Source organism: Rhinatrema bivittatum, chromosome 11, assembly GCF_901001135.1.
Source record: "Rhinatrema bivittatum chromosome 11, aRhiBiv1.1, whole genome shotgun sequence".
Lineage (NCBI taxonomy): Eukaryota > Metazoa > Chordata > Amphibia > Gymnophiona > Rhinatrematidae > Rhinatrema > Rhinatrema bivittatum.
The window spans coordinates 101,776,780-101,791,322 of record NC_042625.1 but is presented as its reverse complement, the minus strand read 5'-3'; the positions used below and the strand labels follow the sequence as shown (position 1 = coordinate 101,791,322).

The following is a 14,543-nucleotide window of genomic DNA, read 5'->3' as shown; positions in this document are numbered from 1 at the left end:
GCGGGCCGCCGAAAGACCCGCACGCAGAGCACTCTAACCAAAGGACGCTTCCTCCTGTGCCCTGATATCAAAATGATAAAACCTGGTGAAAGTGTGAATGGAAGACCAGACAGCTGCCCTACAAATCTCCTGTGGAGGGAGAAGCTTACACTCAGCCCAGGAGGCTGCCTGCGCTCTTGTGGAGTGAGCCCTTAACCCCACAGGAATCTGCCTTCCTTTGGAAATGTAGGTGGCACAGATGGCCTCTTTAATCCATCTAGAAATGGTCGCTTTCGACGCTTCGTCCCCCTTCTTTGCCCTGACAAACAAGAAAGAGAGGTGGTCTTAACGCCAGAAGTTGTTGGAAACCTCCAGATAGCGCAAGAGGACGCGCTGCACATCCAATAAATGCAGTTCCCTCTCCTGGGGAGAATCTCGTGACCATTGTGGGAACCCTGGAAGCTCCACTGTGATTGATATGAAAAGAAGACACCACTTTGGGCACAAAGGATGGCAATGTTCTCAACGAAACCCTGTCATTGTAAATTCGCAGGAAAGGGTCCCTAAAAGACAAAGCCTGAAGCTCCAAAATCCTACTTGCGAAACTTATGGCCACCAGGAATACTGCCTTAAGAATCAAATGCTTTAAAGATGACCTCCTTAACGGCTCAAACGGAGCCCCACAGAGCGCTCAGAGAATCAAATTTAAGCTCCACTCAGCGCACACTTTACGTGCCGGATGCAAATGTTTCATGCCTTTAAGGAACCTTACAATATCAGGATGCGACGCCAGCTTCCGCCTCTGAGAACAGTCTCGAAGGGTGCCTAAGGCCGAAACCTGCACCCGAAGTGAATTAAATGCCAAGCCCTTGGCTAACCCTTGTTGCAGGAAAACTAAAATTTGAGACACTTCTTCCACAGGGCTCAGTTTTCTCTGAAGACATCATCCTTCAAACAGCTTCCAAACCCTAACATACGCCATCAACGTAGCGGGTCTCCTAGCCCAGTGGTTCCCAACCCTGTCCTGGGGGCCCACTAGCCAGTCAAGGTTTCAGGAAATCCACAATGAATATGCATGAGAGAAAATTTGCATGCACTGCCTCCATAACATGCAAATTTTCTCTCATCCATATTCATTGTGGATATCCTGAAAACCCGACTGGCTGGTGGGCCCCCAGGACAGGGTTGGGGACCATTGTCCTAGCCTGAAGAAGCATGAAAATGACCAGATCCGAATACTCTTTCAGGCGTAACCTCCACCTCTCAAAAGCCAGGCCAGGCCAGAAGTGATTCTCCCGATCCAAGAATATGGGTCCCTGTCGCAGCAGTCGCGGAAGATGGGCCAGCCGTAGAGGGCCTTTCTCCACCAGATGCACCAGATCTTCAAACCAGGGACATCTGGGGCACTCCGGCGCCAAGAGCACCATTGTCCCCTGATATGCTTCTATCCACCTTAGGATGTGGCCTATGAGGGGCCACGGAGGGAAGATGTAAAGAAGGATTCCCGTGGGCCACGGACACACCAGGGCATTGAGCCCCACCGATCTGCTCTCCTTTCTTCGACTAAAGAACCTCTCCATTTTCGAGATGGTTTGCGTCGCCATCAGGTCCAACTGGGGAGCTCACCACCTAAGAACATGCCATACTGGGTCAGACCAAGGGTCCATCAAGCCCAGCATCCTGTTTCAAACAGTGGCCAATCCAGGCCAGAACACCGGGTGCCTGCGCACAGGGATGCCACACACCATCACCAGCTGGCTCCCTGAAATAATGAACAGTGATGAGAAAAACAGAAAGAAAGAAAAAAAAGGTGAAAGAATCCATCTGGAACTGAGAGGGGAGGGGCGGTGTGTGATCCTCGATCAGGAGACCCACCCCCTCTGACGTCACTGAGGACTGTGAACAACGTTAAATGGCGCCAGAACACCAGGCGTCGCGCGCCAAAGGGGCACTCCCCTTTATGCACTCCTTCGTGCATCCCCATGTTCTTTTATTCCCTTGTTAATAATTCCCATATTTAAATGTTTAATGTATTTGACAAAGGTAACGCACGAGTTCCTGCAAATTTTGTTTAAATGTAAACCGATGTGATATGTAAAATCGAACACCGGTATATAAAAATAAATAAATAATAATAATAAGAACCTGGCAAGTACCCAAAAACTAAGTCTATTCCATGTTACCGTTGCTAGTAATAGCGGTGGTTATTATCTAAGTCAACTTAATTAATAGCAGGTAATGGACTTCTCCTCCAAGAACTTATCCAATCCTTTTTTAAACACAGCTATACTAACTGCACTAACCACATCCTCTGGCAACAAATTCCAGACTTTAATTGTGCGTTGAGTAAAGAAGATCATTCTCCGATTAGTTTTAAATGTGCCACATGTTAACTTCATGGAGTGCCCCCTAGTCTTTCTATTATCTGAAAGACTAAATAACCGATTCACATCTACCCGTTCTATATCTCTCATGATTTTAAACACCTCTATCATATCCCTCCTCAGCCATCTCTTCTCCAAGCTGAAAAGTCCTAACCTCTTTAGTCTTTCCTCATAGGGGAGCTGTTCCAATCCCTTTATCATTTTGGTCACCCTTCTCTGTACCTTCTCCATCGCAATTATATCTTTTTTGAGATGCGGCGACCAGAATTGTACACAGTATTCAAGGTGCGGTCTCACCATGGAGCGAAACAGAGGCATTATGACATTTTCCGTTTTATTCACCATTCCCTTTCTAATAATTCCCAACATTCTGTTTGCTTTTTTCACTGCCGCAGCACACTGAACAGACGATTTCAACGTGTTATCCACTATGACGCCTAGATCTCTTTCTTGGGTAGTAGCACCTAATATGAAACCTAACATTGTGTAACTATAGCATGGGTTATTTTTCCCTATATGCATCACCTTGCACTTGTCCACATTAAATTTCATCTGCCATTTTGATGCCCAATTTTCCAGCCTCACAAGGTCTTCCTGCAATTTATCACAATCTGCTTGTGATTTAACTACTCTGAACAATTTTGTATCATCTGCAAATCTGATTACCTCACTTGTCGTATTTCTTTCCAGATCATTTATAAATATATTGAAAAGTAAGGATCCCAATACAGATCCCTGAGGCACTCCACTGCCCACACCCTTCCACTGAGAAAATTGTCCATTTAATCCTACTCTCTGTTTCCTTTCTTTTAGCCAGTTTGTAATCAACGAAAGGACATCGCCACCTATCCCATGACTTTTTACTTTTCCTAGAAGCCTCTCATGAGGAACTTTGTCAAACACCTTCTGAAAAGCCAAGTACACTACATCTACCAGTTCACCTTTATCCACATGTTTATTAAGTCCTTCAAAAAGTGAAGCAGATTTGTGAGGCAAGACTTGCCTTGGGTAAAGCCATGCTGACTTTGTTCCATTAAACCATGTCTTTCTACATGTTCTGTGATTTTGGTGTTTAGAATACTTTCCACTATTTTCCTGGCACTGAAGTCAGGCTAACTGGTCTGTAGTTTCCCGGATCACCCCTGGAGCCCTTTTTAAATATGGGGGTTACATTAGCTATCCTCCAGTCTTCAGGTACAATGGATGATTTTAATGACAGTTTACAAATTTTTACTAATAGGTCTGAAATTTCATTTTTTAGTTCCTTCAGAACCCTGGGGTGTATACCATCCGGTCCAGGTGATTTACTACTCTTAAGTTTGTCAATCAGATCTACCACATCTTCTAGGTTCACCGTGATTTGGTTCAGTCCATCTGAATCATTACCCATGAAAACCTTCTCCAGTATGGGTATCTCCCCAATATCCTCTTCAGTAAACACCGAAGCAAAGAAATCATTTAATCTTTCCACGATGGCCTTATCTTCTCTAAGTGCCCCTTTAACCCCTCGATCATCTAACGGTCCAACTGACTCCCTCACAGGCTTTCTGCTTCGGACATATTTAAGAAAGTTTTTAATGTGAGTTTTTGCCTCTATGGCCAACTTCTTTTCAAATTCTCTCTTAGCCTGCCTTATCAATGTCTTACATTTAACTTGCCAACGTTTATGGATTATCCTATTTTCTTCTGTTGGATCCTTTTTCCAATTTTTGAATGAAGATCTTTTGGTTAAAATAGCTTCTTTCACCTCCCCTTTTAACCATGCTGGTAATCGTTTTGCCTTCTTTCCACCTTTCTTAATGTGTGGAATACATCTGGATTGTGCTTCTAGGATGTTTTTGTTTTTTTTTTTAACAATGACCATGCCTCTTGCACACTTTTTACTTTTGGAGCTGCTCCTTTCAGTTTTTTTCTAACTATTTTTCTCATTTTATCAAAGTTTCCCTTTTAAAAGTTTAGCACAAGAGCCGTGGATTTGCTTACTGTCCCCCTTCCAGTCATTAAATCAAATTTGATCATATTATGATCACTATTGCCAAGAGGCCCCACCACTGTTATCTCTCTCTCAAATCCTGTTCTCCACTGAGAATTAGATCTAAAATTGCTCCCTCTCTCGTCAGTTCCTGAACCAATTGCTCCATAAAGCTATCATTTATTCCATCCAGGAACTTATCTCTCTAGCGTGTCCCGATGATACATTTACCCAGTCAATATTGGGGTAATTGAAGTCTCCCATTATTACCGCACTATCAATTTGGTTAGCTTCCCTAATTTCTCTTAGAATTTCACTGTCAGTCTCACCATCTTGATCAGGTGGACGGTAGTATACTCCTATCACTATAGTCTTCCCCGACACACAAGGGATTTCTACCCATAAAGATTCGATTGTGCATTTAGTCTCATGCAGGATTGTTTATCCTGTTGGACTCTATGCCATCCCGGACATAAAGCACCACACCGCCTCCCGGGTGCTCCTCTCTGTCATTGCGATATAATTTGTACCCCGGTATAGCACTGTCCCATTGGTTGTCCTCCTTCCACCATGTCTCTGAGATGCCAATTAAGTCTATGTCATCATTCACTGCCTCGGAGGACAACTCCCACTCTCCTGGGTCTGATTGCTGTTTGCTGAGGAAGTCCACCTGAACCTTTCTCTACTTCCGCGACATGAGACGCCGCGAGATTCCCTAGGTGAAGCTCGGCCCAGGCAAATAGCCGACACGCCTCCAGAGCCATCACAGGACTTCTTATTCCCCCTGACTGTTGATGTATGCCACTGTCGTTGCGTTGTCGGACAATTCGCGCACCATCTGACCCTTAACTAAGGGCAGAAACTCCTGAAGGGCCTGACGAACCCGCCTTGGTTTCAAGTCTGATTGACCAAGATCTCTCCTTCACTCGCACAGACCTTGAGCAGTCTTGCCTTGACAGACCGCTCCCCAACCAGAGAAGCTGGCATTCGTCGAGACCACCACCTGTTCCGGGGGATCAGATCCACTCCCTTCTCTAAATTGTAATGCGACAGCCCCCAAGAGAGACTGAGCCTGTGTTCCCGAAGAAGAGGCAAGGGGATACAGAACTGCTCTGACTCGGGACTCCACCTGGACAATAGTGCAAGCTGTAAAGGCCTCATGTGCGCAAAAGCCAAAGGAACTAACTCCAAAGTGGAAGCCATAGAGCCCAGGACCTGGAGATAATCCCAAACTGTTGGTATCCGCATATGAAGAAGTCACGTCACCTGAGTCTGCAACTTCAACACTCTGTCTGCCGCCAGAAAGACCTTGCCCTCCTGAGTATTGAACCATGCTCCCAGATATATGAGGTGTTGTGTGGGCACCAAATGGCTCTTCTGCAGATTGACCACCCAACCGAGAGACCGTAATGTGCTCATTACCCTCTGAATCGAGTTCTCACATTCCTCCCAAGACTTCGCCCGGATGAGCCAGTCGTCCAATTACGGGTGCACCAATATCCCCCGTCCCTGCTGCCAATACAACCATCACCTTGGTAAACGTACGAGGAGCGGTGGCCAGTCCAAAGGGAAGAGCCCAAAACTAGAAATGTCGACCCAGCACCTTGACCCTCAGGAACCTCTGATGGTCTTGGCATATTGGGATATGTAGATACGCCTCAGATGGATCTAGAAATGCCAGAAACTCCCCCCTTGTGCACCGCCGTAACCACCATGAACATTTCCATTCGAAACCTGGGCACTCGCAGGCACCTGTTCACCTTCTGCAAGTCGAAGATAGGAGGAAAGGAGCACTCCTTTTTGGGAGCCATGAAGTTCACTGAGTACTGTCCCTGACCCTGCTCTGGAGGGACGGGACAAATGGCGTTCAAGTTGAGCAACCTCCGCAGGGTCGTCCATACCGCTTCTCTCCTGTGCGAAACGACATGCGACTCTACAAAGGCGTCTCTGACCGGGCACAAAAAATCCAGAGCGTAACCATGCCTGACCACCTCCAAGACCCACTGGTCCGAGGTAATCCTTTCCCACGCTTCGTAGAAGTTGGATAATCTGCCTCCTACAGCTTCTATGCAGGGATGGGGACCCTGGCTTCATTGGGCAGGCTTGCCGCCTCCCAAGCCCAGGCCTGCACCATCTCTGGATGCCCAACGGCCCCCTTGAAAGGAATGCTGATGGCCAGGGCTTGGTTTGGACACGGGAGGGGGAGCTGGTTTACCACTGTGAAACCTACGCGTGTCTCTAAAATGAGCACAGGATGGGAACACTTTCTTACTCAAGTCTCCTATCCTCTGGCAATCTATGGCCTTTGGTCTCCCCCAACAGCTTGACCAACTGGTCCAAATCCTCTCCAAACAGGAGCTTTCCCTTACAGGGGAAATTACAAAGCTGCGGCTAGAATGACAAGTCCGCTGACCAGTTCTGCAACCACAAAAGCCGACAGGATGCAACAGAGGAAGCCATAGTACAAGCAGAGGTATGGACTAAATCATACAGCGCATCCGCAGCCCAGGCGACCCCTGCCTCCAGGCAGGCCACCTGCAAGGAAAGAAAGTAGACTTAGCACCCTCCGCAGCTTTCTGGACCCAATACAGGCAGGCCTGCTGCATCATGCTGGCACAGATCGCCACATACAGACCTAGGGCCGAGAACTCAAACAACCGTTTCAGCTGAATTTCCAGTTTGCAATCCTGCATGTCCTTCAACGCAGCCGCCCTGGCCACTGGGATGGTCGTCTTTTTTGTGACTGCCGACACCGCTGAATCCACAGGCGGCACTTTCAGGAGGTCTAAAGTCTCCTGCGCCAGGGGATACAGTTTAGCCATTGCTCTGCCTACCTTCAAGCCGGCATCCGGGGCATCCCACTCATAGACTACCAACTTCTCGATCTTCTTGGGCAGTTGAAAGGCTGACATCAGCCCTCGCAGACCATCAAGCACCGGATTGATCCCCTCGCTATCGGATTCTTCTTGGGAGATCTTAACCCCCTAACTCCTCCAGAACTTGGGGAAGTAAGGGACGCAGCTCCTCCAAATTGAACAGATGAACAACTCGAAGGTCATCCCCCTCCAGAATGGGGAACTCATCCAAGGTCGTGTCATCTTTGGAACCATCTCCCAAATCAGGGGAGGTATCTGCATCTGGGTCCGTCCCCTGAGAGTCTGGAGGGTAACCATGCTGCAGGACCTCCTACACGTCTTCCATGAAGGTCGGGTCCCCCCATGCTGGGTGGAGGCCCAGGTGCAGAAGGAGACCATGAGGACCTTGAGAAGCCCACTTAGAGCCCCCGCCTGCTGGGCCCACTGGCCGCTCTGCGGCACTTTTTACCCCGGCCCTCCAATTGGCTAAAAAGACCTGATGAAGTAGTACAAATTCTGGGGAGAAGCCTGCAGGCTCTTCCTCCCCCCCCCCCCCGAGGGGTATCGAGCTGTAAAACTTCCTCCTCAGCAGCCCGGCCAAGATCCACCGGGTACAGGGGTGGAGGGGAATCCCCTCCCATCCCTGCAACATCAGAGATCTCTGTTCCTGCGGAAACAGCCACTGGCCCCGCTGATCGGAGGCCAAGTCTAACGGAGCGGCCCCCTCTCGAGAGGCCCTCCTGGCCAGATACACAGGATGCACAGAGGGAATGGGCGTCCAACTTCACCACTGCCACGCCACATGCACGGCAGGCGGCCATTTTGGATTTGGGCGCCATGCGGCAAACCACACAGTCAAGCATGCCCCCGAGCGGCTCTCACCTAGGCAGCCTCGCTCAGGACATGGATAGCTGTACAAAACCCCTGCACCTCACAATTACTGGCCCCGACCACGTTTTCTGCGCCGCAAAGAGCACCTGCGCCCTGAGGGAAACAAGAAAACTCCCTCCCCCGGGCTAGAGCTCGTGCCTGCCAAACCTACCCGGAGCCCCGGGCTGCTGACCACCTGCTCGACAGGTCGCAGTAAGCACTGTCCCGGCCGGGTCCTGCCTGACTACAAGGCCTACCAGAAGAACTTAAAAGGCACTTACCAATTTTCACCTTAAAAAAAAAAAAAAATGTAACTACCCAAACCTCAGAGCAGCAGCAGGACCAGAGGAAACGGGAACAGCTTCGGAGGCCAAGGGAGCCAGAAGCCTCTGAAAGTGGCTGCCGACACCACTGAATCCACAGGCGACACTTTCAGGAGGTCTAAAGTCTCCTGCGCCAGGGGATACGGGTGAAACGCAGGCAGGGGTATCCAACCCACTGGATGCTCAGCTCCACCTGAGGGATGGCCCGTGCCGGTGCCTAACACCTCAGGGAGCAAAGTCACACTAATCTATCTAACACTTTCTCTTTTTTTTTTTTTTTTTAAACTAAAATCTAGACTGCAGGTTTGCATCTCCAGCATCTGCTGGAATCAGGAGGCACTCTCTATTAAGTAGCAGAGTCCAAAGTTTTGTTTTCTGACTCCATCTGCTGGTAGGGATGTAAAACCCACTGATCTGGAATTTTTTTTTTATTTTAATTTTAACAGGTTTTATTGACCGTCGTTTAGTTAAAACTTTCACAACGGTTTACAAATTTTAAGAAAATAAATACATCATTTTGGGTAATAACAACATTAAAATACATAAACTACAAATATAATCTTAAAACAGGTTATTATCAATAAGAATAAAACAGGTAAAAGATAAAAGCACTAAAACTGTATTCATGCACTATTATTCATCTATACTGTATGCCCTTTTAAATAACCATGTTATTTAATAATAATTTAATAATAATAATAATTTAATAATGTTATTTAATAATCAGGTTTCGCTTAAAATTCTTAAAATCTGACTGTAGTCTTAGTTCAGTTGGCATTTCATTCCAGTGTTTAGGGCCCGCTAATGATATAGCTCTGTCACGAACTGGTGTTAATTTGGCAGTGTTAACTGAGGGAATGGAAAATAATCCCTTATTTGCCGATCTTAAGTTTCTTTGTGGCGTATGAAGACGTATGATCTGAGTATGCACAGGAACCAGGAAGGTTTCACATGCTGTGCTGTCTACATGTAGATTAAAATCTCCTACAATTAAGAGTGGATTCAGAAGCTGGAAACGCTTTAGTGAAAATTTCGATTAGAGGTGAGCAGTCTTTTTGGAGAGTTTCAAGTGGGCAATAGATCAAACCAATATTTAGAAGTGGTGATTTTAGTATAGCAACCTCATAGGGAGGGTTTATCTCAACTTTAGGGTTTACGTTTTTTTGTTTTTTTTTAACAGATTCATAGACCCCCACCTTTTCGTTTTTTTCTGGGGAAGTGAAAGATACTATAGTTGGGGTGATAGATTTGGTTTAGAAGGACATCATCACTATCTTTCAGTCATGTTTTGGTGATGCAGAGGATAGAGGGATTTAGTTACGCTAGTAGATCATTTATTAGTGATTGTGCATTTAGTAATACATTAGGCAGGGAGACGTTGCAGAGGAGTAGTTATTTAACTTGGGTAGATCAGGGTTTCGCTCTCTTTCCTTTTGTTTTCGAGTTCTCTGGCGTTTTTATGTTTTCCACGTCTTGGGATGATTTCAATGAAGTGGATAGGCTCCATTTTAAGGTATGCATGGCTGCGGCTGAGATTAAAATTTATTTAATTCAGGCGTAAGCTAGTCAGGTTGTGAAGCCAGCTAGAGTCAGGCCAACCATGTAGTAAAGGCAGCTAGGAGGTAGTGAAGTAACCACTTCAGGCACTCACCCACCTGGCGCTGGCGTCCTCTCCTTTATTTCTTTTGGTGCATGGGGGGGGGGGGGGGTAAGAGTGCCCGCACCATGACTTTCCGCTGCCCCCCCCCCCTGGTGACGGCAGACCCACACTTTGAGCTTGCTTGTTGCATGATGTAAGTAAATGATGGTGGTAATTTTACATGGCACTGCCACTTGACTACGTCAGAGAAACTCAAAATTCTGGATTGTTAGCCTAAATATGGGAAGGACAGGCCTATATAGATTCAGGCCTCCGTCCTATAGTGTCCACCAAATTCATACAGATAGGAAGAGTACATGGTTCAAAGCAACTGATAAAAACCATTTGAGCTTTGCTTATCTTGGAAGTGTTTAAATACTGAGGAAGATATTTTATGTAGAAACCCAGGGCTCACACCATTGTTCTGAAATGTGTCTCTGGAATTCTTAAAAGACTTGGGATCTTTTGAGATATCTATTTAAGAAACCTTATATACTGCTAGGCTACTCTCTCTTAAAACAGTAAACATCAACTTCACAGAACAATAAAAAAAAATCCCAAACCAACCACATGAATAAATGATAACAAACCCATGTCCCACCTCCCCTTTTATTTCTGTGGATAAGAGTTTCATCTTCAACTCCTCTCTCTCTCCCCACTGCTAAAATGTGTTTCTTTCTATATGTAGACATTTTATATACCATCGTTCCATATATAGATCACAACAGTTTACTAAGTGACATTCACAATTATAGCTCAGCAAACAATGATTTGTTACAGAGGTGGCATTCATAGACAGGCAGTAATATTTATCCAGTGAAATTTCTAGTGCATATTATTAATACATCTGGTACTTAAGGCAAAGAGTATTTTATATAAATCTTATTCATAGACTGGCAGTAATATTTATCCAGTGAAATTTCTAGTGCATATTATTAATACATCTGGTACTTAAGGCAAAGAGTATTTTATATAAATCTTATGCATAGACTGGCTGTAATATTTATCCAGTGAAATTTCTAGTGCATATTATTAATACATCTGGTACTTAAGGCAAAGAGTATTTTATATAAATCTTATTCATAGACAGGCAGTAATATTTATCCAGTGAAATTTCTAGTGCATATTATTAATACATCTGGTACTTAAGGCAAAGAGTATTTTATATAAATCTTATTCAGTGGGTTGTTTTGAGAATCTTACATCGATTATTCTATTTTTTCAGTATATTGTGCTGTTTTTAGGTTAATTCATATGCGTTTTTAGCTCCCATTTACATTTCTATCTGATAGAGTACATAACGTCTCAGGCAGAGAATTCCAGAGCATTGGACCCGCTTTGGAAAACACACAATCTCATTTGCAGACGGGTGCTCCGTACTATGGGCATAGTCCATAGTCCTTTATCTTGAGATCTTAGTGTTGGCTGAGGATTGTATGGTGGCAGTATCATTGGAATGAATGATGTTGAAAATTATCATTAATGTTTTATAGTAGATTCTGGATTGTACTGGTACCCAATGTAGTCAACATAAGCGAAGGTGTAATGTGATATTTTCTCGATCCTATTAAGAGTCTTGCTGTGACATTTTGTAGTAGTTGTAGCGGTTTTAAGTGACTTGCTGGAAGACCTAGTAGTAAGGAGTTGCAGTAGTCTAGGTTTGAGAAGATTAAAGTTTGCAATACAGTACAGAATTAAAATCTGTCCCTTCCTTTCTGAATACACGTCTAAAACCCTTCCCATACTCTCATATCCTGCTTATACTACTGCAATCTGCTCCTCACATGGATCTCCTCACTCCACCACAATCTGTCAGAATTCAGCGGTACTAGTCCTCCATCAATGGCAGTACACGGGTTCCTTTTTCCACAGACACTTCAAGCTCCACAATCTGCTCCTCACATGGATCTCCTCACTCCACCACAATCTGTCAGAATTCAGCGGTACTAGTCCTCCATCAATGGCAGTACACGGGTTCCTTTTTCCACAGACTCGCTTACAAGAGCTTTCACTCTACAGCTCCTCCCTTATTTCTTTTTATTTATCCATATTTGTTTATTCACCAGAGAGTATCCATCATAGTGAGATATATTAAAACAAATTACAGTAATCATAAAACATAATGAAATACTAAAAACAGACAGGACCCCTCTTCTCATAAACACCACTCATCAGGCAGGTCGCTCTTATCTGTGCCCTACTCTGTACGCCTGGAATAGACTTCCTGGGTCAGCATGTTATGCTCCTTCTCTGGCCTTATTCAAATGCAGCCTAAAAACACACTTTTTTAAGGATAATTTTACATCTTAACCCCTTGTTTTCACGATTACACGCACATTGGTTATAAATGTTTTCCAAAATAAGTGAAATTTCCTGTCTCAGACTTGTCCTGTCAGTCTTGAATAGACTGTAAGCTCTATGGAGCAGCGACTATCTCTTATGTTTATTTGTCTATTGCTGAATACATCTAATAGCGCAATATAAATTAAGAGTACATCCCTTGAGAGAAGATGTGTTTCAAAAATCTCTCTGAAAAGTGGACAGCATTAAGAATAATCTTCATGCCCTAGGGAAGAAGCTTCAGTGCTGGAATCCAATTAAAGAAATAGCCTCATTAGCCATCTTCACATACAGGAGTTCATCTTCTGTGGTGGCATGGAATATGCATCGCACATTTCCTAGAAATGTAAGGCTATATTTGAATGCTCCTGCATAACTTCAGACTGGCAAACTAACCAGTGGGGAAACTGCAAAATGTCAAGTGAAAAGCTACCTTGAATTTGATCTGCTGATAAGTTGCAAAAACTTATCTGTGAATGTTGTGGCCAGGAAGAAATGAATGTGTGATTTACTGTAAGGCTATATCAGAAGGAGAAAGCAGCCCAAACCACAGGGAATGGCACTCACTCTGCAAGATGATGCCCCATGCTCGTCTGTCCAATCCTTTATCCGGTCACCAAGTAATCTCAACAAAGCACAGTACAGAAGCCAAAGGAAATGAAATGGATATCACTGACATTCTGATGAAAACTTAGTCCATATTGTGTCCCCCAAACTGTTATGTGATGCTATGGACGATGACAAGATTTCCCTTTCAGAACCAGCTGAAGAGGCCAAAATGCCCAGTGGTGTCAATAGCTCCAGACTCTTCAGAGATAGCGTAGCAGGAGAGCCATCATCGCTATCCAACTGCTCTGTAAGATTTAACAGATTTTATCTTTAGTCAATTAGTACGGTACTCCCTTTATACCACCTGCAATGCTCTCTCAGTGCCTCTGAGCTTATCACCCTCCGTTCCTTTTTCATCCTGGCAGAAGGGGAAATGGACAACTCCGAGTAGAGGAGTGAGTTGTTACAGTACAGGACTGTTGTCATTGCACAAGAAGTGCCCTACAGCCTTATTTTCTGTCCACCTGTCCGATTCTAACCATGCTCATAAATTAAACAGAAATGAAATATTAAACTAAGATTGAGTCAAAGAAACTATGGAATAATAAGAAATGCAAATAAGAGATTGTGTGTTTTCCAAAACTCTGGAATTCTCTGCCTGTAACATTAAATATTTTACCAGATAGAAAGATTTAAATGTGAGCTAAAACATAGCTATTCCAAAACACATATAAATAAACCTAAAAACATCAGAAAATACAGAACCACAAAGACAAGAGGGACAAATGATAATGAAATCATGAAGAATAAATCAAATGAGAGAATGTAAGATTCTCAAAACAAGCCACTGACTAGGTGTGAAAACTATTCTAATTTTCAATACCCTTTGCCTTAAGTAGAAGATCAATTATTAATATGTACTAGAAATTTCACTTGATGCCTGTCTATGAATACCACCTCTGTAACCAAGTGAGCTCTAACTATGAATGTCCCTTTGTAAACCGTTGTGCTCTATACATGGGACAACGGTATCTAAATAAAATAAAATAAATGTGAAGAAAACCAACATAATATAATGGAAAAGGGCAGTACCAGCTGATCAGCGTGCTGTTTCTGTATGATTTCCTGCTTGTAATCCTTGACGGACACAAACTTGAGCTTGTCCTCTAACACAGCCAGCCAGTTCAGCAGCTCCACCTCATCCTCCCCAAACAGGTGGGCATTGGCCAGTGCCTGTTCAAGCAGCACCGCCTTGCGGCAGCACCGATCCTGAATATGGCAGTAGCTCGCCCGCACCGAGTTCAGCTTCTCTGCCAGCATGCTGCGGTCAGCCATGGCACTCAGGGAAGTCAGCGCCTTCCCAGTGCTGACCATCTGCTCCACGCCAGCGGCACGACTCAAGACCTCCTCCTCTAGAGCCTGGAAATCCAGGAGGGAAACAAATGGAAAAACTAAAACAAACAATGAAAGAACACAAATTAAACAAAATAATAAAGCAGAAATCATATATGAAATGATTTAGAAAATGCCCATGGTTCAGGTGGCTTTTCCATGTGATGTACAAAACTAACACCAGTGGTGTGTGAGAGGTTTCTAAAGCCTTGACTGTATAACATCTGAATGTGCACATCA

The 14,543-nt window shown here is 44.6% G+C and overlaps 1 protein-coding gene across 4 annotated transcripts in view; it reads right to left on the bottom strand.

Moving 5' to 3' along the window:
- The window catches only part of MACF1 (microtubule actin crosslinking factor 1), a 513,108-nt gene that overhangs the window by 152,567 nt on the left and 345,998 nt on the right, over positions 1–14,543 (bottom strand). For all 4 annotated transcript variants that reach the window (XM_029570961.1, XM_029570962.1, XM_029570959.1 and 1 more), the window contains one exon: positions 14,004–14,330. In XM_029570961.1, coding sequence (XP_029426821.1) covers positions 14,004–14,330 — 327 coding nt within the window. The remainder of the gene's footprint in view (positions 1–14,003; positions 14,331–14,543) is intronic.